A 25,743-nucleotide genomic window follows, 5' to 3' on the forward strand; every position below is an offset into this window, starting at 1 on the left:
CTGAATAAGATTAATGCACGCAGCGACACTTGCGTACCTGGTTCAACATTGGGTTGATCCAATCAGTAAACATTATGTGGCCCCCATAGGCGGGAGTCATATTGTCCCTTCTTGCATCACACTCATATCCTGACGGGGCACCTCCTCGAGATGTGTGGGTTTCTATTATCTCACCCGGATATGATTGTGGAGACTACACTGTGCCTCATCTTCATCGACCCCTTTTATTTTTATAACTAGTACTACCAATATGACCCTGATTCATTGTTAGAGATCTTCTAGAAGTGTGGGACTAGTCTCTAGAGTTTAGAGATTTTGCCAAATCCCAAGGAGAAATCCATAACTGTAATGATACGTAATCAACGGTTATCAGTAACATGGTCGCTAAAAATATTAGTAAAGCTATTGTAGGGAGACTCATGAAGGTGGTGACATTGCTGGGGTACTAATAGCAGTGTGGCTCTTTCCCTGGCAGCAATACAATTGCCAACCTGTGTATCCAAGCTTACATGAGTCGCTTCCGGGATATGTGCAAGAGAGGTTACATAGTTGCCTCTCAACACTGAAGAGGCATTCAACTTTATCAGACAAAACTTCCTATTAACGGCACAGAGTAGACACAACTTTGGTCCCTTTATATTAGCTGGGTAAGATTGGTGTACTTCCACATTGAAGAAAGTGTGAAAATAAGTAGAGTGACAGCCGAGAGCTGGGAACCTAAACATGGTACCGGAGAGGGGTGTCCATTATTGCCCTGGCTACAGAACCTCTGACAAGAGTGCCAATGAAGAAGTTTTCTGACTGATGCTCCACTGCCTTGATGAAATTGTGTTCCTTATCTGGTCTTAAGACCAAATGATTAGAATCTTTTCTGTTTCCCAATGGTGTACTGGTAAGCTGCGAGGAATGTGTCTTTCCAGACTTTGGTGCGCTGGAACAGCCTGGACCTCTGAAATACCTGGGTCTCCATGTTGCACACACAGTAAAGAGAAGATAAAAATTAAATGTAGGCCAGGGATATTGCTAAATATCATGGTCTCCATTACTGCCTCTATTTGTTTTAGGGCATGATGTGTTTCTTCCTGAGTTCTTTATTGGTCGAGCTGGATCTTATGACATTCTCTTAGTTGTGGTCAGGGCTAGCTACCCTTAAACTACGGATGAATGTGGGGGCTGGCACTGCCGGGTTTTGAAACTTGCTACACGTCATCTCAGTCGCAACATTTGCCCCAGTGGTTGGCTGTCAGTCTCAACGGCTGGTGGCTAACATGAGGTCCAGGAACGCCCATGTTTTACGTCTTTAAGAAATATATCAAGTGTTGCAGAAAGAATAGGAGGAAGCCGCTGTAAGAAAGGAGATTTCTGTAATGGAGATAAATTCATAACATTTGATGAAGCAAATGATCACTTTGGAGTCCGTCCAGGAATTCGCCCAGGCCAAGCACACGTATATGTTAAGGTGGCTGGTGTATCATTTTAAACGTGGAGTGGGTGGCAGGTCTGTTTCAACAGCACTTTATGTGGACCAGGTCCTGCCAGTACTCAGCACCGGCAGTTCTAAGAAGAAGCTGCTGAGATGGGTCCCTATCAGGCTCTCCATTTTTGATCGCACCCTCAGGATGAAGAAAAAAACTCAACTCTGCAGCACTGCCACCCTTCACTGCCTTTGATGCAACTTCAAAGAGACTCGTCATAGTTCTTTCATAGTCCCACCACTTCAGAACTGAAGCATTTTAAAAATGTTATATACAGCAAAGCCCTAGTTGTTGCTTATTTATGTTTTGCAACTGACAACCATTGACAAAGCCAATAGTACTGACTTGCTGTAGGTGTAATGTTGCTGTATTATAAATCTGGATGCAATGACAGAAGCAGCAAATTACCTCTCGGGCAACACACAATGCTAAGCACAGATTGTTAGCTTATTTTTTAAGTCACGCCCTAATTATATCGGCCACTCCCCCTTGAGAGACCCCCCCACCCTCCCAGTTTGTTCATCCCACTTACAACGCTGTGTCTCAACATTATGTGGAGCGATTTGTTTTGACCTACCAAAGCAGGTCTCAATGGTTAAGACCAAATGAGAGTCAAACTGGTAAACAGATTTTAAACAGAGAACGGCAAAGGATGCTTGTTGCTTGTTCAGCAACGATCCATTGAGGAATCCCTGCACGACTTGAGTGAGTGGCTGTTGCCGGAAGAACATTTTATGTCGATAGTGAAAACGAATGATAAAGAGGTTGGACGTCTGGAGAGAGTTGTCCAGTAAAGTAAGTGAAATTGAGGTAGGTGAGACTTGCCTGAAATGGAAGTGCGCTTTCATGCACCTAATTGTGTGGGAATATCGTTGTAGATAGGTCCAGATGCATCCTAGGAGCAGTCTACCACACCGGAAATGACGTTTCGATGTTATTGTTTATCGTCCTCTGCCTGAACTGTCTAATGCTATTTTTGTTCTTTGACCATTCATGTAAATCAATAATAATTGTATTAAAACCTCTTCCCTCGGTTTTTTTCTATTTAGATATCATTCAGGTTACCAGTATTATTTTACCAGTATTACTTTAGCTAAATATTTCCACATTTCCTTGTTAGTTCTTTAAAAAGGTCTACAAAGGTGAAAATGCACACCTTTTACCATACAGTGCTACAATGGTTTCTCCACTCACATTTTTATTGCACTGGAGATGGATAGCTGTAATGCCTGCCTGCACCAGTCAGGCACTTGTGGGAAAGCGAATCACTTCCCTATCAGGTTAAGTTGCTAGTCCTCACATTCCCATCCCTTACTTTGCTTTTAATCCTGTCCCCGCCAGTGAGATTCTGTCCTAACTTATGGTGCCAGAACACTTGCCACTTCCACTATTGTTGCCACCTAACACGCACTTCTTACTAGCGAGGCTCCTCAGCCCTTGCTAACTATCCTTCATATATCCGGTTCACTACGAAGTAAATACTCGACCGTGAGGTGGACTACTGTCATGTTCTGTATTGCATTTAGAATTGTTTATTCTTAACCTTCCTCTTCCCCGTGCTTTCCAAGCAAGGTTCTAGATTCCTTGCTGGGAAGGCAGTTCATGTGGAAGAAGACCTGTGTAAGCTGCTCTCTACCTTGCTCCTGTGTTCTTACAATAAATCTTCTTAAATTCATTTCCTGCGTAATTGACTTTACAATTGGCGACGAGGGAGCTGATTTAACACTAGGAAACTAGCGAACCCATTCTACTTAAAAATTTTCTTCGTGATCACTTCAAGACTTGGATTTATTTCCGTGGATATTTTTTTAATTCCCTTTTGTAGTACGTTCGACTGCAGAGGCTTATTGGTGTGAATACCATCGCCATGGCTGAAAGGTGAAACCCGATTTAAGGGTGAAGCATCTTCAGAGTGAGTATTGATTTTATTCTTCCTTTAAAGAAAATTTGGAGACCTTCTCTACAGAAAATCTGAACTTTGAGAACCTTTATGCGCAGATTTTAAAGTTTTTTTTATTTTCATCTTTTCTACATCCGTTTCTACCTGCCCTCTAGCGCTTTCATCTACTGCGCACAAATCATTTTAAAAGTAATTGCCTTCATCTTCAACGGAGCAACGGAGTGTGAGTAGAACTGGCTGAGTTCCAATTGCCGATATCTCTTCCTGTGACGTTTCGGAAGATATGATGTAAGCACGTCACTTACGCAGCTACGCAATGACATAAGACGCTTGGCAGCCATTTTGGAAATCTCTTCTGTCTCCATGACTACATTAGAAGAAGCTTTTTCCCGCCGAGGATTTCACTTGTTTTTCTGTTATCTCTAAGTATTTCGCTGAAGATTTCAAGTAAGCCATTTTCTTAGACTAAAATGCTTAAACTCATATCAAGTTGTTACACTCTGGATTTATTACAGCGTTTTCACTATTTTTGTTTCAAGAAGGATTCTTCAAGTTAAAGACTATTCCATACAACATCCACGTCGTTTCATTAATATATTTACCACATTTACTTTTTGACTACTCCCATACCTTTATCCACTTTCTGTTTCATTTTTTTTTCTCAATTTAATGTCATCTTTAAAGAACGTTCTCATCTTCTCTTACGTTATGGCTACACAGAACTTTTCTATTCATTCTCCACAAGCCTTTTGGCACACAGGCTCAGAACCTTGTATGAAGTGGCCTCAATGGAAAGCTTATTTTTTAAACTTTTTTGAAACTATCGACGAAGATGGTAAAATGAAACCAGAAAGGAAGAAAAAACTTACATTCAATTGGTGCTGGTGGCTTTAGATTTATGATGAAATGACAAAAACTACTGGTGGGGGTGATGCGAATGTATTTTCTGACGTTCTAAAACATTTCGATAACCATTTCTCTCCTAAGGTATGCCTAGTCATAACAAGCTATAGTTTCTCCATAGGAAACAACAACCAGTTGAGACTATTGATGTTTATGTTGCTGAATTGAAGAAAATTGCAGAAGATTGTAAATTTGATCATCTTCAGGAGCAATTTATTAGGGACCAGGTTGTTATGTATGCTCACGATCCAGCGATTCAAGCCAGGCTTTGGATCAATGGGATGTATGACGTTAGAATGCGCGCGTTACCATGACCTACTATTACAACGCGGTCGTAACAACGAAAGTTGTTACCACGCATTGCGTTGGGGGGGGCGCAAAATTAAAGAATTTAATTTACTATTCGAACACCAGTCCCCGTGGATAGTAGGGAAGGTGTTGGGATAGTAAATTAAATCATTTCCTATCCTTGAGCGCCCCCCAGCGCAATGCGTGGTAACAACTTTCGTTGTTACGACCGCGTTGTAATAGTAGGTCGTGGTAACGCGCGCGTTGTAAGCGTTGCATACCGATCAATGGCGATGCAGATCTTAAGGATGTTTTAGCCATTGTTAGAAAGGCTGAACTTTCTGGTCGTAGCGCTAAAGCTATTAAAAATAAGAGCAAAGAAGCCCGTGAACAAGTAATTTCTAAGGTTCAAAACAAACCGAATTTTAAACTAAAGTCACAACTTAAAAACAAATCTGTTGTGGTTAAAAAAGATGCAGTCCTTAAATGCTTCCATTGGGGTAGTGACTCTCATTTGCGAATAACAAATTGTGCCCTGCCATTAAGGAAAAATATTCAAATTGTGGTTTGATTGGGCATTATTCTAAAGCTTGTAACAGGAAAAAAATAAGAAGGTTAAAGTTATCTATGATTCTACTTCAAGTGAGGATGAGTGTATCGTGTATCGTTAAGAAGATTTTGCACTGCTCTGTTAAAGATGATTGTAATGATAGCCAAGAGGAAAAACAATTCGTATTCAACATTAATGGTTCCACGAACAAACTCGTAAAAAAGAAACCAATTTGCAATATGTCAATAGGTGGAATTTCTATTGACATATATGTAGATTCTGGTTCCCCGTATACAATAATTAGTGGAGATGTATGGAATTCAAAGTTTGTGAATTATTCAGGTGATAAACTTTACACTCCCGACATTTCTCCTTGAAAATAGATTTGATTGGCTTCAGACTTTTAAACTTTAGGTTCAAAGGTAGGGAATCCTTAGGAAAGTTATATGTTGCAAAAAAAGGGACCCTCTGTTCTTGGATCGAAGGATCAAGGGAACCTTGACATTATTTTGAATCCCAACAGTCCTGATCCTATTATTGTGATTTAGGATGGCAATGGAATAGGGAACTCTATGTTAACCAAATTCGCAAAAGTTTTCAGTGGAAAAATAGGAAGTTTTAAAGTTTTTGTACACTGCATAGTTTTAAAGAGTAACGCCAATCCTAAAGATCATAAAGTGAGAAATATTCCCATTTTGATACGTGGTGAAGTAGAAAAAGAGTTAGAGAAACTGGTTAAAGAGGATATCAAAGAACCAATTGAATCCTCTGAATGGATTTCTCCAGTGGTTGTTGCCTGACGGTCTAATGGTAAAATTCGCTTATGTATTGACCTTTGCCATCTCAATGAAAACATTGTTATAGATAAGTTTCCCTAACCCAAGTTATCTGAAATGCTGACTTTAGTGAAAGATGCCAAGTTTTTCTCTACTATTGATCTGTCGTCGGCATATCATCAAATTTTACTGGATGAAGAGAGCAGACACCTTACTGCATACATCACACCTATGGGGTGCTTCCAATTTAAAAGAATGCCATTCGGTTTGGCATCTGCCGCTGCCATTTTTCAGCATATCATGCATGAATTGTTTGGCAAGCATCCAAAGGTGAGATTCTTCCAGGACAACATTCTTATTTTTGGGAAAGATAGTACTGAATATGATACTGTTTTGAATGAGGTTTTAAGTGTTTTAGAGGAGAAAGGTTTGACTGTAGAGCATGCAAAATGTAAATTTGCTGTTAAATCCGTGCGTGACCTATCTTGGTCATGTTTTATGTGCTGATGGTGTTGCAACAAAACCTAAATTGGTGGAGGCTATAAAAGTTGCCCCTCCTACATCCAACAAGGATGAAATTAGGTAATTCCTAGGGATGGTAGAAGTTTACTCAAAGTTTGACAAGGGTTTTTCCAGCAAGGTGAACAACATCAGGCAACTCCTCAAAAGCAACATTATATTTTCTTGGTCTGAAGAGTGTGAAAATGAATTCAATTCTACCAAGGAGGCCATCACCCATGCTCCTGTATTGTGTCCTTTTGGTGTGGATAGGAATTCTATAATTACAGTTGATGTGAGCAATAAGGGGTTTAGGCAGTGTCCTGTCTCAAATTTGTGAATGTGGCAAGGAGTGCATAATCGCCTATGCGTCAAGGGCACTTTCTGCTCCAGAATGCAAATTTTCAGTCATTGAAAAGGAAACCTTAGCAGTGGTATGGGCTTTGCAACATTTCAGAAGTGTTGTGTGGGGCAAGGAATGCACAGTCAGATACGACCATAAACCTCTAATAAAAATCCTTACTACTGAGCGGCTATTCAAAGCTTCAGCCAGGATAGCCAGGATGTCCATGCGTCTGCAAGATTTTATTTATAAAATGGAATATGTTCCTGGCAAAAGTAATGTTTTAGCTGATTTTCTGTCCCGTATGCCTTCTGAATTACAAGAATGCAATGTAAATGAATGGGACTCTTTACAAGTTGCTTTGGTTCATGATGAAAGCCAATTTTGTATTGAGAAGAAAAGTGGAGTGAAGAGTATCTGTAGGAGAGTAATTTAATGTTGCTTATGTCTTTCGTTCACCAACGCTGGCCAGAAAATTCTAAGGTAACTTCTGATCTCAAATAATTTTGGGAGGTGAGAGATGAGTTATCAGTTGTCGATGGCACTGTTTTTCGAGGGGACAAAGCCATTCCTCCCAAATCATTAAGGAATTCTATTTTAAAACTGTGTCATGAAGATCATTGTGGCATAGTGAACACAAAACAAATTATCAAAAAATGGTACTGATGGCCAGGTATTGATATTAGTGCAGAAAGAATTGTACATGATTGTGTTGTTTGTGCCAATTCAGATAAAGCTCTTAAGACATTAAGACCTGACATGTGTGAACCCATCATTACTGAAGGTCCTTGGCACACAGTTGCTATAGACATCATGGGTCCCATCGGTGTTAATTCTAAATACATAATATCCATTATTGATGTATTTTCTAGATTGCCAAGGGATGTATGACGGAACAACGCTAACTATTACAAAGCATGCCGTTACATCGCAGTCGTAACAACAACTGCGAAGTTACCACGCTGTGCCCTTCCAACGTAAGTCTTTACATCGACTTGCGCTAGATGGTGTGCTAAAAAAGTGTAATTTATTATTCCAACTCCAGTCCACTTAACAGTAGGGAAGGTGTTGGGATAGTAAACTACACTATTTTTAATGTTAGCACGCCATCTAGCGCAAGTCGTTGTAAAGACTTGCGTTGTAATGGCATAGCGTGGTTACATCGCGGTCGTAACAGCATTGCGGTGTAGTGACCATGTTGTTAACGATGTTTCCCTTGCCAAGTATTTCCATTGTTGAAAAAATTGACTCTCTTGCTGTGTTACAATTTATGGATAGAGTCTTCATTGAAGAAGGCCTTCCAGTTCAAATCATCAGCGATAATGGAGTACAATTTGTATCGAAATTATCTAAATCATATTTTGAGAGGGTAGGAGTGACACTTAGGACCACTTCTTTATATAACCCTAGTGGTAATGGTATCTGTGAAAGATTTAATAAAGTTCTTAAAAATGCTATTCAAGTCAAGTCAAGTCAAAACCACTTTATTCGATTAATTAAAATCATAAAAGTATACTAGACATTTATAAAACTATTTAAAACATATTTAAAAAGTCAATTAATACATTATCAGTCATAAAGGCAATTAAAACCCGTTTAAAAAGATAATTACACAATCTCATTTCAATTCGAGCCCAACAATCCATTATTTAAATACATGCTACAGAATAGTTAGCTTTCAGCATTAAGAATCCAATCTTGATCTCCTGATTCTTGCAGATGCAGCCAGAAAACTGGCGACACAGTACATAATTACGGGTATTTCCATCATTTGAAGAAATAGCAATGCGGGCTTATACTGCGAAAATCTCATCTCTTTCAGCATAGGTTTTATAAACCGATTCCGGGGTTCGGAATACCAGGGGCAAAAAAACAAAAAGTGCACAGTGTCCGGGGCAGACTGGTCATCACATTTACATGGAGTAGAATCCTCAAGCCTACACCAACCTTTCACATCCCACAGAACCATATGGACTTGATTGAAACGGAATTTTGTTAGTAACCATCTATGGAAAAAATTTGTTACCACTGACAAATAGGGAGCCAACTCATGAGATGTGGTTACCATTACGTGTGCCCTCACTGAGGGTTTACCTAGCTCATCCGCTTCACGCTCGGCAACACATAGCCTAGTGAAGTTAATCTTCACCCACACTAGATCTGCTTTACACAGGGATTCTGGTCTAGCAAAAATCTCAGGGCGTCCTAGCTTCACAGCCAAGGTCTCTACATAGGACAGCCACTGAATATCCCTCATGTGATCTAGTTTAAGACAATCTTTTATGATCTTATGATTAAGACTAAGGTTTGGATTTAGCCATAGTTTAATCCATAACAGGATCGGTGCTAGTTTTAACATGTCTGTGATGTGTCCCAGACCTAGCTCAAGGTGTATCGAGTATGTCGCTGTAGACTGAGGTAAGCCCAGCAGTGACCGCAAAAATTTGTTTTCCTCCGTTTGGATGCGGTCAGGTTTTACAAACCTCCAAATTGCCGCCCCATATCTTGCAATGGAGACTGTCTTGGCTTTGTAAATAGCCAGGATCGCCTCAGTAGGTTTCCCCCCTAGTCTTTTAGCGAACCCCAAAACTGCGGAGGCAGAACTTCTCACCGCATTTGCTTTGGATGTTAACTGTGGTATCCAAGTACCCCTATGATCAAATACTACACCCAAGTAGGTGAAAATCTTTACGCTAGAGATAACCTCACTGCCACAAAAAAAGGTTTTATCTTTACTTTTAGAACAACCCACTGACATTGTATGGGATTTGCCACTGTTAATCACCAAATCTAAACTGGACATAAAAGTTCCAAAGGAATCAAGCAGCTTTTGCAGGGCAATCGGGGTCCTGGCTATCAGCACTGCGTCATCGGCATAGAGGAGCACCGGAATTGGCGTACCCCTCCATGCACGGAATATCCTGAGTGACAGCTGTTAGGTTAGCCTCCAATGAGTTCACGTATAACGTGAATAACATGGGGGCCAAAATACAGCCTTGGCGCACCCCTCTGCAGGACCTAAAACTCGCTGTACATTTCCCCTCTGTTGTCATCCTAATGGAGGCATTCAGATCTTTATGCAACTCCGCCAGGAAATGCACTAATGAGCAGTCAAGGTTCATTTTCAGAAGCATAGTCCACAGCCTTGATCTATTGAATAGATCAAAGGCTGTGGATAGGTCCATAAAGCCTAGGAATATGGATCCCCTTTTTGCCCTCGTGTACTTGGATGTTATGAGGTGAAGATTGAGGCATTGGTCCTCCGTGCTCCTCCCTGCTCTAAAGCCGTATTGTACGTCTGTCAAAATCTTATTCCCATTTGCCCAAGATGTTATTCTAGCCAGGACAACCTTCCCCACGATTTTAATAGAGGAGTCCAACAATGATATAGGCCTATAGCATCTTGGGTCTCCCCTCTGGCCTTTTTTAAACACGGTGTTAGAACCGGCTGTCTCTAGTTGGCAGAGGTATACACTTCTGACAAATAGGGACACTCCTTTTCTAGTCAGGGCAAGGGGATCACACCCTTCGATAACCCCTGCTCACCCCCTTGGTAGCTTGGCAGAGCAGAACAGGCTTATCTCAGAGGCTGTGTGTTAAGCAATTATGACCACATACAGTAATACAGTGAATACACTACAAATGGACACGACACCGTAGTATTATAAAAATAAGTATTTTTATATAAGACTTAGCACAAGACCAAATAACGGCAAAACTGTACACAATCGGAATAAATACGTTCGGGAAGGAAAAAGGATAGTTCAAAGGTAGTTTCTTCTTTAGCACAAGAGTCTTTTATATCAAGCAAATCTTCTTCTTGGAAACACAGTTCTTAGCAACAGGGTAACTCACACGGGAGCTACACAACGCTGGGCAGAGATAATCCACAGGTTCGGCGTCGACCGCGAGGAGTGCTGCGTCGGGCCTGGAGTCACACGGACCCCCAACAACACAGTACCTTAGGAAAATGAAGCACACGATGATCAGCGGCGTCGAGCAATCCGGCGTCGCGTCTTCGGTGTCGATAAGGCCTCAGCAGGCGTTGTCAATGATGCCGTTGCACAGAGTGAGCAGCGCTCACGGCGTCGAAGGGCACACGGTTGATGCGATCAGCAGCGGGGCAGACACGAGGTCCTCTGGAGTTAGAGCCGTACTCCTACTCACTGGCGTTGCTGCTGGCGTCGGTCGGGCCCAGCGTCCGATCGTCGTGGTTGCTGGTCTTTTCAGAGGTGCTGGATTCGCACTTCCAGCGGATAGCACTTTTTAGCAGGTGAAGTCTTTTGGCCCTGTGACTTCGGCAGGAGACTGGCACTCTTCCAGTCCTTGGAGATTTTCTTAGCAAGCGTGAGAGTACACACACAGTTCCTCTCTCCTGGTTCCTTGGCAAAAATAAAGAAGCACTGCAGGATTCCCCCAACAACAGCACACCGGCAGAAGGGGTAGGCAGTCCTTTAGATCAGCAGGCTTCTTGTCCTTGGTTACAGGGTTCCTTGTCAGAAGTGATCTAAATTCTTGGTTCAGGGGTCCTTCTCTTATACCCCTTTTCGTCTTTGATCCCTTTGTCTATGCCGGGGGTTTCCCAACATCCTGGGTCTGTGGTGGGTGGAGCTAGGCAGTAGCACCTGGCCTATTCATTGAGCCGGGCCGGGTCCTCAGACGCCCCGCAGGAGGTGGAGCCAGCATTGACACTGGCAGGAGCAGAGCTATCGCCCTCCTGGCAGGAGGTGGGGCCAGGATCGTCCATGGCAGGTACAGAGCCATCCGTCGCTCGGCAGGAGGTGGAGCCAGCATTGTATCAGGCAAGGCAGGCTATCAACAACTACTCTCCCCCTACTCTCAACGTAATGTCCCACTCATCCCACACTGACTCATCCAGACCTCTTGGAGCCACCCAGCTCCTGTCACACACACGCAAGACCAGCAGAGACCAGATATGGTTAGACAAGAAAATAGACACTTTCTAAAAGTGCTATTCTCGAACCCAGAGTCCAAAAACCATCCACACCAACGGATGCGTAATTAAACCCCGAGTTCAGGGATACCAAACTCGACATTGCACCATGCTCCCCGAGCCAGCTAGGATTATAGCGTTAATAATCCCGGCGGCCCATTCTATCCAACGGAGAGCAGGCTACCTCGCAATAGTGAAGCCCTAAGATGGCGGCACTTCACTATCAGGACATGCCAACTTGGTCAGGCTTGTCCTACCTTACACTTACAATGCACCCTGCCCATGGGCCTACCATAGGGGTGACTAACGTGAAGTTAAGGGAAGGTTGGAGGGGCTGGCAAGTAGGTATACCTGCGCAGCCGACGTGACAGTGCAAGACTGCACGTGGGTCTCGCAATGACCGACCCATAGACATTCTTTTACACGGCCGCTCCTGTGGGTGGCACAACACGTGCTGCAAGCCCACGAGCGGCATTTGTATTTACAAGCCCTGGCACTCCTGGTGCGCTAGACTAGGGACTGACAGTAAACCAAATAAGCCAAACATGGATACACTAGATACATCATTTTAACAGAGGGAGCACTTGCGCTATGGCACTGATCAGCAGTGACATGGCGCCCAAAGCATATACCAGCAAAACATCGTAAAACAGTAGAGGCAAACAGAAAAAATGGAGGAGAGACTCAAGCCAATGATGTCAGGTCTAACACGTGTCCCCTCCAGCTGAAATGTGGGGAGAACTACCCTTAACCTAGGGAGTCCTCATCACTAAGGCGGAAAAATCTGGACAGACCATCAGCATTGGCGTGATCTGTACCAGGACGGTGTTCCACCGTAAAGTCCATCCCCTGTAGAGCAATGGACCACCTCAACAGTTTCGGATTCTCACCCCTCATTTGCATCAACCATCGGAGGGGCCTGTGGTCTGTCTGAACCCGGAAGTGAGTCCCAAACAGGTAGGTCTTAACTTCTTCAGCGCCCAGACCACAGCAAATGCTTCTCTCTCTATCGCACTCCACCTCGTTTCCCTGGGAAGTAACCTCCTACTGATGAAGGCTACAGGCAAGTCTCGGCCCTCTTCATTCACCTGAGCTAGAACAGCCCCCACGCCATGCTCTGAAGCGTCCGTCTGAACAATGAATTCTTTCGAAAAGTCGGGTGCCTGGAGTATAGGTGCTGTGCACATTGCAGTTTTCAGGGTGTCAAAGGCCGTTTGACAGGCATCAGTCCAGATCACGTTTCGTGGCTGCTTCCTGGAAGTCAGCGAAGTCAAGGGGTGCACAATGTTACCGTAATCCTTGACAAACCTCCTGTAGTAACCCATGAGTCCTAAAAAGGCTCTCACCTGTGTTTGGGTTTTGGGCGGTGCCCAAGCCAGGATGGTATCAATCTTGGGTTGCAGGGGGGCAACCTTGCCGCTCCCTACTTGGTGCCCCAAGTACACCACAGAACCCTGCCCAATCTGGCACTTACTGGCCTTGATTGTGAGGCCTGCTCCGCGCAGGGCCAACAACACTTCCTGGAGGTGGCGCAAGTGTTCCTCCCAGCTGGCGCTGAACACTGCGATGTCGTCCAGGTAGGCGGCGCTGAATTCCTCCAGTCCAGCCAAAACCTGGTTGACCAACCTCTGGAAGGTGGCAGGGGCATTCTTCATCCCAAAGGGCATTACCCGGAACTGGTATAGCCCATCTGGTGTGGAGAACGCCGACCTCTCTTTTGCCCCATCAGTCAAGGCGATCTGCCAGTACCCAGACGTTAAGTCAAACGTGCTAAGGTACCGGGCAGCCCCCAACCGATCGATGAGCTCATCAGCTCTGGGGATGGGATGCGCGTCAGTCTTCGTGACTGAATTGAGCCCTCGGTAGTCCACGCAGAACCGGAGTTCCGGTGAAGCACCAGGCGCTGCAGCCTTCGGGACCAAGACCACGGGGCTGGCCCAAGGACTGCTAGAGGACTCAATCACCCCTAACGCGAACATTTTGGAGACCTCCTCCTTAATGTACGCTCTGACCTTGTCAGTCACCCTGTAAGCCTTGTGCTTCACAGGAGGGCTGTCTCCGGTGTCAACGTCATGGACACACCAATGCGTGACACCCGGAACCAAGGAAAACAGATCCGGGAATTGTCCCAACAGGTGGCGACAATCCTGTTTCTGCTCAAGGGTCAGTGTGTCAGAGAGGACCACACCATCCACTGACCCGTCTTGCTCTTTAGCATACAGGAGGTCAGGAAGAGGCTCACTCTCCTCCTCCGTTCCATCATCTGTAGCTAGGAGCATGCCCACTTCGGACCTTTCTAAGTGGGGCTTCAAACGGTTGACATGCAGGACCCGCAAGGGGTTCCTGGGAGATTTCAAGTCCACCAGGTAGGTGACATCGCTCTTCTTCTCCACAACCTTAAACGGTCCAGTCCACCTGTCCTTGAGCGCACAAGGTTCCACAGGGGACATGACCCACACTTCCTGACCAGGCTGAAGCTCTACCAGAGTGGCATTCCGGTCGTACCATCGCTTCATCTCCTCCTGGCTGGCCTCCAGATTTGCCTGAGCAAGTTCTCTGAAGCGCCGAGTCTGGTTCCGAAAGGCCAGCATGTAGCTGTATACATCCTGGGGAGGTTTCCTGGGAGATTGCTCCCAGCCTTCCTTGACCAGACTCAAAGGTCCTCTTACCGGGTGACCGTATAAGAGCTCAAAGGGGCTGAACCCTAGAGCCTTCTGCGGCACCTCACGGTAAGCAAACAACAGGCATGGCAAGAGGACGTCCCATTTCCGCCTCATTGGTTCTTCAAGACCCATAATCATGCCTTTCAGGGTCCGGTTGAATCTCTCAACCAGCCCGTTTCCTTGAGGGTGGTAAGGGGTGGTGAACTTGTAGGTTACCCCACACTCCTTCCACAGAGACTTCATATAGTTCGAAATGAAGTTGGTGCCTCGGTCGGACACCACCTCTCTGGGGAACCCCATCCGGGAGAAAACACCCATCAGTGCCCGTCCCACCACGGGGGCCGCCACTGTCCTGAGAGGGATGGCTTCCGCGTACCTTGTGGCATGGTCCACCAAGACCAGGATGAACCTGTTGCCCAGGGCTGTCTTGGGGTCCAGGGGCCCAACAATGTCAATACCCACCCGGTCAAAGGGGGTGCTGACCACTGGAAAAGGTTGGAGGGGAGCCTTCTGCTTCCTTCCGCTTTTCCCACTTGCCTGGCAAGTGCGACAAGTCTTGCAATGGATGTCTACATCCCTGTGCATCTGAGGCCAATAAAAATGGGTGACAAGCCTGTCATAGGTCTTGTCCTGCCCCAGATGTCCAGCTAACGGTACGTCATGAGCCAAACCCAGTAGGAAGGCTCTGAAGCGCTGGGGTACCACCAGCACACGGGCTGACCCAGGCTCAGCAGCCTTAGGCTCGCTATACAGGAGGTCGTTCTCCCAGTACACAAAATGTGACCCTGACTGATCACCTGAGGATTGGGCTGAGGCCTGCTGCCTCATGCCCACAAGAGAAGGGCACTCTTTCTGTTCCGCACAGAATTCCTCCCTGGAGGGACCACCATCCTGCTGCCAGTGGGTCAGCTCGGGCAGATCTCCCAGTTCGGCAATTTGTTCCCCGGTGGGCTCCAGGGCATCCCCCTCAGGGTCTACCTCCTTCTGGACCACGGGAACAAAGGGGGCCGGTTTCCCGCGCCTCCTGCCTCTTCTTTTCACAGCTCGGTCCTGGGCCGTACTTTCAGGCTCCGGGACCCCATCAACACCCTTACTCGCTGTCATGGATCGAGTGGTTGCACACACCCACTCTGGCACACCCAACATTTTCAAATGCGCCGCTCGCTCCACCTTAGCCCAAGGGGAGTCTTCCAAATCATTGCCCAGGAGACAGTCGACAGGCATGGCGGGCCTCACAGCAACTTGAAGAGTACCTGAAATTCCCCCCCATTCAAAGGAAACCTGAGCCACCTCACACTCTTTCTGGGAGTTATCGGCAGCTATCACGGGGTAGAATGCGTGGGGAACCACCTGCTCTCTGGACACCAAGTGACACTTGACAGCTGTCACACTCGCTCCGGTGTCTCTGAGAGCTTCCACTCTCTGGCCATTAATGGTCACCCACTGCCTATATTTACTAGTGTTACTAGGCAGAGGGGGTGGAGGGACCATTTGCATGTCTCCTAGCGAGACCAGGGACATTTCTGTGGGACCCCTCCCACCATGGACAACCATCTCCTCCCCTCCCAAGGCTACACTTGCCAACTGACGAGGGGGTGCACGCGGCGGTGCATTCGAATCCTTCTTGGGACACTGGGGGTCATAAAACCGGTGTCCCACCTGCCCACAACCGTAGCAGGTTAGGGGGCCCCTATGAACAGGTTTACCCATCGGGGCCCCTGACTTCTTCTCAGGGGGAGGCTGGGAACCCTTCCCTTGGTTCCCTTGGGGATTACTTTGGGGCCCTTTCTGAGACTCCTTCTGTTTACCCTTGTCCCCCCCACTCTTCTGCTGGGGACCCTGCCCACCTTTGGCTGAGTCTCCCACTGGACCCTTGTGGACCCTGGTACTGACCCAGCGGTCCGCCTCCTCAGCAAGTTTTCTAGGGGTAGATATCTTGCTATCAATCAGGTGCTGGCGCAGCTCTGGAAAACAGTTATTAGACAAGTGCTCCCACGCAAACAAATCATAGAGAGCTTCATAACTTTCCACTTTGCTGCCCTTTACCCAACCATCCATGGCTCTGCAAAAATAAGACACATTCAACCCACGTCGTACCAGGCAACTTCTTACATTCTCTAAAAGCTTGTCTGTACTGCTCGGGGGTTAAACCATATCGCAACATTAAAGCATCTTTCATATGAGCATACGACATCCTATCCGCAACAGGCATGTCTAACAGGGTATCTCTTCCCTCATTCACAAAGCGACCCCACAACCCCGCTCCCCAATTCTTCTCAGGGACCTGGTGGGCCAACAATGCTAACTCATATGCTTTAAACCATTGACCAATATCTTCATTCTTATTGTAATCTTTGATCACATCTTTCGGGAAGTAAAACTTACTTTCTGCAGGCTCGGATGGAATGCTGCCACCAGAGGGATTCAACTCTAACTTTTTAGCTTGGATATCCAGTTCCCTCAACCTGGCTTCACGCTCCAAAGCTAACCTCTCTCGTTCAAACTCCAACTTTTTGATCTCTAAATCAGCTTCCCTTCTACCTCTTGCATTTTCTAACTCCAACTGCCCATTTATCTTTAGCCTTGCCATCTCCATGTTGTAAGCTCGCTCTTTCGCCCTTTCTTCTCTTTCTTCAGGGGAAAGACCTTTGGAGGAAACACTGCTTCCGGGAGAGGCCACAGGTCCGTTCACCGGCACCTCCTCATCCCCTTCCTCTGTGGGTACCACCACCACATCAGAGGGATTTCTGGACTCCCACCAGGCCTGCAATGCTTTATAAAAATCATCTTTTCTCGAGAGGCCGGTGGTAGGAACTTCAAACTGGTTGCAAAAGTGTTTCAGCTCATCTTTCTTGTATCTCTTTAGCTTACTCCTCTCGAACTCCGCCACAACAACGATAGCAGGGGTAGTGACTCCGTTGTCACTCATGGTTAAACTGGCAGTGTTCAGAAAATCAAGTTTCAGGAAAGCGGAGAACAAAAATAGGATCCTTCCGAATCAGATTGTGACTGCGTTATGGTCTGCTTTCACTATGTAGCGCACACTAATCACTGTACATGGGTCATAAATGCAAGGTCCAAATCCTCACCGCTGACCCACCAATGTTAGAACCGGCTGTCTCTAGTTGGCAGAGGTATACACTTCTGACAAATAGGGACACTCCTTTTCTAGTCAGGGCAAGGGGATCACACCCTTTGATAACCCCTGCTCACCCCCTTGGTAGCTTGGCAGAGCAGAACAGGCTTATCTCAGAGGCTGTGTGTTAAGCAATTATGACCACATACAGTAATGCAGTGAATACACTACAAATGGACACAACACCGTAGCATTATAAAAATAAGTATTTTTATATAAGACTTAGCACAAGACCAAATAACGGCAAAACTGTACACAATCGGAATAAATACGTTCGGGAAGGAAAAAGGATAGTTCAAAGGTAGTTTCTTCTTTAGCACAAGAGTCTTTTATATCAAGCAAATCTTCTTCTTGGAAACACAGTTCTTAGCAACAGGGTAACTCACACAGGAGCTACACAACGCTGGGCAGAGATAATCCACAGGTTCGGCGTCGACCGCGAGGAGTGCTGCGTCGGGCCTGGAGTCACACGGACCCCCAACAACACAGTACCTTAGGAAAATGAAGCACACGATGATCAGCGGCGTCGAGCAATCCGGCGTCGCGTCTTCGGTGTCGATCAGGCCTCAGCAGGCGTTGTCGATGATGCAGTTGCACAGAGTGAGCAGCGCTCACGGCGTCGAAGGGCACACGGTTGATGCGATCAGCAGCGGGGCAGACACGAGGTCCTCTGGAGTTAGAGCCGTACTCCTACTCACTGGCGTTGCTGCTGGCGTCGGTCGGGCCCAGCGTCCGATCGTCGTGGTTGCTGGTCTTTTCAGAGGTGCTGGATTCACACTTCCAGCGGATAGCACTTTTTAGCAGGCGAAGTCTTTTGGCCCTGTGACTTCGGCAGGAGACTGGCACTCTTCCAGTCCTTGGAGATTTTCTTAGCAAGCGTGAGAGTACACACACAGTTCCTCTCTCCTGGTTCCTTGGCAAAAATAAAGAAGCACTGCAGGATTCCCCCAACAACAGCACACCGGCAGAAGGGGTAGGCAGTCCTTTAGATCAGCAGGCTTCTTGTCCTTGGTTACAGGGTTCCTTGTCAGAAGTGATCTAAATTCTTGGTTCAGGGGTCCTTCTCTTATACCCCTTTTCGTCTTTGATCCCTTTGTCTATGCCGGGGGTTTCCCAACATCCTGGGTCTGTGGTGGGTGGAGCTAGGCAGTAGCACCTGGCCTATTCATTGAGCCGGGCCGGGTCCTCAGACGCCCCGCAGGAGGTGGAGCCAGCATTGACACTGGCAGGAGCAGAGCTATCGCCCTCCTGGCAGGAGGTGGGGCCAGGATCGTCCATGGCAGGTACAGAGCCATCCGTCGCTCGGCAGGAGGTGGAGCCAGCATTGTATCAGGCAAGGCAGGCTATCAACAACTACTCTCCCCCTACTCTCAACGTAATGTCCCACTCATCCCACACTGACTCATCCAGACCTCTTGGAGCCACCCAGCTCCTGTCACACACACGCAAGACCAGCAGAGACCAGATATGGTTAGACAAGAAAATAGACACTTTCTAAAAGTGCTATTCTCGAACCCAGAGTCCAAAAACCATCCACACCAACGGATGCGTAATTAAACCCCGAGTTCAGGGATACCAAACTCGACATTGCACCATGCTCCCCGAGCCAGCTAGGATTATAGCGTTAATAATCCCGGCGGCCCATTCTATCCAACGGAGAGCAGGCTACCTCTAAGCATGGGCGAATTTTGCGAATCTCGCGTTCGCGAATTTGCGGATTTGCGAACTCGCAATCCGCAAAATCCGCGAATTCTTGCGAATTTGCGGATTTTTTTTTTTTTTGTGTTCGCAAGGATTTCTGCCAGTTCGCGAGGGTTTCGTACCAGTTCGCAATTGCGAACTTACATTTCGTCGCGCAACGGTCGCGAATTATGTTGTTTCTACGTCTGGTTCATCATCACAGGTTCCCAGCACCCTCTGTTTCACCACTGCAACCCTCTGTTACATCAATGCCACCCTCTGGTTCATCATTACTGTAGATTATGGGGGGGAAAAGCAAGCACACCAGCCCTGCTTCAACTGAGATGAATTAATTTGGGGTTAGTTTATTAATGTGTCACTGTCTGGCACCTGCTTCCTTATCTGTAATTTTGCTTTCTGTTGCAGTGCATTTTTTTCCCCAGGACCTTCTTTGTGGCCTACTTGTAGCTATTGTATGAGCCTGCTGTGAGGGTCAGAGCAGGGTCATACAATTGTTGCAACTAGCAACTGAATTCTGGAGGGGCCCCAGTCAGGAAGCACTACCGGGAATTGTTACTAATGATGAGTTTGAACTCTTGCCCCTGCCGAGTGCTTTCACTTTTGAAAAACTCGTTTTTCTGCAATTTCGCGGGGTTCGCGGGGTGCGAACACTCGCAAGATCGGATTCGGAAGCCGCAAATTCGTGCGAATATGCTATTTGTTTTTTTTGCGGCGTGTTAGTTGGCAAGGTTTTGTGCGTTTTTGCGAGCCGCTCGTAGCGCAAGACGCGAAGTTACCCTCGCGGTCGTTCAAGGGCGCAGCCATCTTGTTTGCCTGACGTATTTCCGTTTCCAGGCGCGAAGTGTAATCTCGCAAAGTTTGCGGCTTGCCAGTACAGTCTCGCGCGTGTTCGCAAGGAAAATCTCGCGCGAACTTACCCGCGCGGTCGTGAACGGGCGCGGCCATCTTGTTTCTCATTCATTGCTATGGTTCTGGGCATGGTCTTTGTATCCTCTGTCAATCTCTGCCATCCTTTGCTTGTTTGAAGTTTTTTTTATCTATTTTACTTATTATCTATCCCTCTATTTTTCTAGCCCTATATTTTTGTGTTTACTGCTACTTTTGGTTAATTTTAAACTACTTTTGTAAACTCTTTTCTTTTCTTCTCTTCCCTATTCTATTTTCTTTATTCCTTTCCGCCCAGACCATGGTGAAGGGATCCGGGAAGCATCCCGAGAAGGGGAAGGGTCCCGCACCCCGTGTCCGGCTCCCGTGCGGGCGTTTGAGGGGGGAGCTAGTGATGCCACGGGAGATCTTTACCCCGGAGGAGGTGGCCCTACTCATTTTTTATGTTCAGCGCCGCCTCCCCAGGACCATCATGGGAGGCGGCAAGATCAGTGCCGGGTACGGGGCCCGGGAGCGCCGGAAGCGGTGGGAGAAGGTGTGCCAGGCCATTTACCACCACTCTCGGGTCTGGCGCACCTACAACCAGGCCACCCACCGCTGGACGGATGTCCTGACCCGTGAGCGAGATCTGCTCGACCTCCTTGGCCTTGAGATCCCCGGGCTTGGTGAGTAGTAGTAGCTATGTCTTTACTACTATGTTTTCTCCTGCTGTGTTATTATATTGCAAATTTTTGTTTTTTACCAAGAGCAATAATGCTGCTCATTACATTGTAGGTACATTTTATTTCAAAATCTTCTGTGCATTTCAGGTACACTGCTCTCCTTCTCAGTAGTGTTGCTACTATGCTTATTTGTTTTAGATTTTGTGTTCATTTCATTGGCCTGTGAAATTATGTATGAGTGTAGTTGAAAGAACTGCGCAATGCTACACACTAAGGTTCAGATTTTTAATTACCGGCGCATCCCTGCAAAGTTGCAGGGATGCGCCAGTAATTGTGCGTCACGCCACCATCACCCATGGTGCGCCGTATTTACAATGCGGCGCGCCATGGGCCCAAAACGTCACCAAAGCGTTACGCATCTGTGCCGTAAAGGTGGCGCATTGCTGGAGTTGCGTCGCAACGATGGTGCAGCTCCATCAATTCTCTGGGGTGCCCTATCTCCCCAATGCTGCGTCAAGCCGTACGTCTGCTTCAAGCAGGCGCAGGGTTTGAGTCACGCATCATTGTCCTCAAAGTGACTGATTGAAATCTTGTAGATTTCCCTCAGCCACTTTTAGGATGCGTTCCTGCGCAGGAACGCCCTCCCTTGCGCCGGAACACCCCTATTGGCGCAGGGCTTTACAACGTGATGCATCTCCCAGATGCGTCACGTTGTTAATATACGCCGCACCATTGCGCCTCTTTTGTGCTGTCGCTGCGTCACAAAAGTCACGCAACAATGGAGCAAAAGAGCCGCAAGGGCCTTATAAATCAGCCCCTACAGACTCAAGTCCAGTCCTTCCTTTGTACACATGGCGATAAGAAGAAATAGTGGTGGTGGATTAATAGTTTGAGTATTTTAATGACTGGTGAATGTAGTAGGAAACTTTAGTGTTGTCGCTGATCTTCAATCACGATGGACTTTGGCTGTCACTTTGCGTGCTGCGGACTGCTGCCTGCCAATCCTAGGCAAACCTTTTTAGTACTTTGTTTAGTGAGTTACATAGGGTAGTTTCCAATTCGACGGTCCGCAAATCAAGCAATACTAAAGTAATGACGTAGTCGACCACATGAGATTGGTCAATAATATATCCCGTGGAGTCGTTCCCTATTTGCTATTTCGCAAAAATATTTTGTTACTTTGTTAGTTCTTTTTTAAATGTTTGATTTGGTTGAGAAATATCATCCATGTTTTCTGTTTTTCTTTCTTTCATGTTGTACATCAGCTTCCCCCAGGGGCAAGAGGAGGACACAGGAGGAGGAGGAGGAGGGTGCTGTTGTCGATGCAGGCCAGGACCGGGCAGTCGAGGGCTCCTTTGCTGGCCCCAGTAAGTTTTAATTTTAATATAGAGTACTTATTTTTTCCTAGCGTTCCTCATTCGATTTTTTCTAAATCGTCTTTGATCTTCTTGTAGACAGGATCTAAATTCTTATCCTGCCTCGACTATGACTCCGTGTGGTATTACTAGATTATTCTTATTAGTCTGTCTGTGTAGCTAACTAAGATTGCACATTTGGCATTTCCATTGGACTCCCATTCTAGTCAGCAATAGCTCTATGCACTGAGTGTAGTCCTCTGGGATTGTCCATAATGTCTTTTCAAGTATTCTAAATGTTTATGCTTTGACCATTGCCAACAATAAAAAGGTGAATGACCACCACCAAGAAATAATAAGATACTACTTTACTTTTGGTTTGGATAGGAGGACAATCCATTCGACTACTGTTGCAGGGACAAATCTGCACAAACAGAACTATGGACACTAAATAATGCATCGCTTAGCTTATCAATTATAATAGGTGCTGTAACTGTTAGACTTTCCACATACCTCAGTGATAACAGACTTTGTAGTTGAACCCCCAATCTCCTTACTGACTAGATAGTGTGGCAGAGTCATTTAGCTCCCAAAGTCACCGATGGCAGAGGCACGGACTCATGCTTGCAAAAATTCGAAAACCTTTAGCTCATCCACTCTAGTCTGGAGGACCAAAAACCACAGAGTCTATTTAAGTTTAAAAGCTTTATTAAAAGTAAACACATTTATTAAATTCAAGTTTGTCATAAAAGTGAACGTGTAACTGAAAATGGAAAAGTGCTTAGTGCTGACGATTAATTGGACACATTTCTTGTGGTCGAGCCGAGCTCTCACCTGGTTTGAACTTGATCCTGCTCGTGTTCTTAGAAGTCAAGGTTCTGTCTGTTAGGAGAAAAAGTGGTGCGTGTTAAAAAGTAAAAAGCAAACATTCATCAGTTGTGCCAAAAAGTGCAGCAAGACAACAGCCTTCCCTGGAAAAAGGGACATTTTTACTCTAGAGTACACAGTCAAAAATTATTAAATTGTACACTTTTTTTCACATTTCTTTCTTCCTCCTAGACCAAATATTATATAGTAGTGAGTGGTGTATTCTAACATTATTAAATGTACTTTGTAGGTGGAACATCTGGAGACGGGGCCAGCGCGGAGGTGGTGGCATTGGACGAGGAGGACAACTCTGGGGAGGAGGCGGTGCAAGTGCCGGAAAAGGACATGCCTGTGAGGGTTCAAACGGTGGTGGCGGGCAGAGGTAAGCTATACATTCCTTAGTCATTGAGATTGAAGACTGCAGAGTGTGCTTTCTGCACGGGTGTATTATAAAAAAAAGCAGGTAGTAGCCTCCTCTAAATGTACTTCGACTTAGCTGTGAAGTTTTTGGCGAGAAGAATCCCAATCAGATCTGAGGTGAACTTGATGGATGGGATGAACGAAAAGCGAAAGAAGGGTGTAAGTAAGTGTCGAAGCACGAGAAATGTAATGATGACTGGCAAAGAAGAATGATATGTGTTTGCTTGGTCCCCGAGGTGGCTGGGAAGGTAAGAAAATGGTATGGTGCATGGCTGGGTGAATGATGAAGCAAGGATGGGTGGAAGGAGAACAGCCTGGGTGGGTGAGACAGAAACTGTATGTGTGCAATATACTTTGAATGGATGGATGCCTGGATCATTCATGGTACTATCTGACTCTTAGATAGCATATGTGAATCTAGAGAGAGTAGACGGTCACTGGATGAACTAAGTGTTACTTTGAAGAGCATGTAACACCGCACCCGCACGTCCGTTCCAGTGTAGGAAAGGCAAGGAAAAGAAGTTGTAACGTTGTCCAAAGACTACCATGAATAGTAGCAGTAGTTTGTATTGCAACTGCAAGCACAGCATATATCCAGTTATTACGGTGGACACTCCCTACCTCCCTTAATAACTTTAGTTTAGTAGTAGTACGTCATTCATGTGTGGGGGTATCACTGTTCACTCAATAATAAGCAAAGCACCTAAAGTCATCCCATATGTCATCAAATACATCCCATGTGAAGTGATAGATAATCAGATAATTTAGCTTCTTCATTTTCCTTTTCTAATACTCATTTGCACTGTAGGGTGAAAGCTAAATTAATTAAGCAGTAGCCCTTTTAACAGAGTATTCTCAGTGCCACCCGTAATAGAAAAGTAAGAGCTTCACCACCTGCATGTACTGGACCGGTACAGTAACGCAAGTCTGTCTCACTCACCATGGTGTGCGTCTGTTTTTCTCGGGTGCAAGTTCACTGCGCTGGCATTATGCCGGCTTGCATAAGATAACGTACCAATTTTCCTAAACAAGAGAGAAGAAGAAGAATAAGAGTGGTGTACTGTCATAGTCGACTGTAATAGAAGTCCATAGTGCTCGTAGAATTTGTTCCTTAAACTCCCACTAATGTTAGAGCAAGGATGAAGAAGTCGGAGGTTACATAGATACTGTCCTCAATAGTTATGCACTGTGCTTTCAATTTGCTACTTGTACTGTGACAACTTTCTGCTCAATCATTTTGTGTTAATCTTAAGGAGCATTGGTTACAGACTATGTCTTTCTTTTTTCATGTAGTTGCTCCTTCCAAATCCAAGACACCATCAAGGAGGAAGGAGCTGGCTCGAATGGCCCGGCAACGGAGGCTGGATGCCACTGTTGCTGAATATCGGCGGCTGGTGGCCCTGGAGGAGGAGGAGACACAGTCTGGAACAACAACAACGTCCACTGGGACAGCTGCATCCTCCTCCGTGCGGGCTGCCAGCCAGCGCAGTGCTCCAGCGGTACGGAGCCGGGCTACCAAAGCCAAACACCACCGCCCAGCAGCAAAGAAAGCAGCTGCCCCTCACAGGATTTGCAAGGCACACCGGCGCCGCTTATCCCTCAGACTGTCCTACCTGGAGCAGGAGGTCCATAATTATAAGAACGTGGTGGAGGGCCTCCGCTTCGAACTTGCCACCCTCCGCAAGGAGCATGATGCCCTGGCTGCTAATTCCAACAGCACCCTGCCATAGTGTCCCTTGCCCCTTTTTTAGAGACTTTTGGGGGGTGGGAATTGGGAGTTGTGATTTTTGGGGACTTTTGAAGGACAATCGTTGGGGTTAGGGAGGGTCTTGCGGGAGATTCTTTTGTTAGGGCTATAAAGATATACTTTTTGAAACTTTATCTGACCATACCTGTTTTTTACTGCTTTTGAGTCTGGTGGGTGGGGGTTTAACATAACAGTAAGTTTGTTTTCCTGAATAGTCCTAGGACTTTAGTAGTACTACCGTCAATCAAATCTCTCGTCTCTCCTAATACTCCATTATACTACCTCCAACCAAACGCCTATCTTACCTGTAATTTCTGTTTGCAAGTAGGGCTAGGCCCAGGGCTGGCTCCACGGGAAACAGCAAATAAGGTTGGCAATCCTGGGCGGATAAAATTTCCTCATAGCGGTGGTACTAGTGGTGTGACACAGTGGCAGTTGCTTGCCTATGAAAAAAAAGAAAATGAAATCTGGTTTGTCCTCCTGAGCAATACAAAGGTACAATACAGAATATAGCAGGTGACAGAAGTACACTAGAACAGTGCCACGTTGTAGCCTAACAAATGTTAAAGTATAACTAATTCGGTTGAAGTTCTTTGACATTAGCCATGGGTCTTTGTCAA

At 46.1% G+C, this 25,743-nt stretch overlaps 1 protein-coding gene across 1 annotated transcript in view; it reads left to right on the plus strand.

Annotated features, from left to right (window-relative positions):
- Positions 1–25,106, plus strand: part of LOC147732818 (uncharacterized) — a 68,607-nt gene extending 43,501 nt beyond the window's left edge. The window contains exons 2-5 of the mRNA XM_086954718.1: positions 6,187–6,319; positions 22,000–22,101; positions 23,207–23,338; positions 24,670–25,106. Coding sequence (XP_086810844.1) covers positions 6,187–6,319; positions 22,000–22,101; positions 23,207–23,338; positions 24,670–25,106 — 804 coding nt within the window. The remainder of the gene's footprint in view (positions 1–6,186; positions 6,320–21,999; positions 22,102–23,206; positions 23,339–24,669) is intronic.
- Positions 25,107–25,743: the final 637 nt, after the last annotated feature.

Source organism: Lissotriton vulgaris, chromosome 2_1 (genome assembly GCF_964263255.1).
Source record: "Lissotriton vulgaris chromosome 2_1, aLisVul1.2, whole genome shotgun sequence".
Classification (NCBI taxonomy): Eukaryota; Metazoa; Chordata; class Amphibia; order Caudata; family Salamandridae; genus Lissotriton; species Lissotriton vulgaris.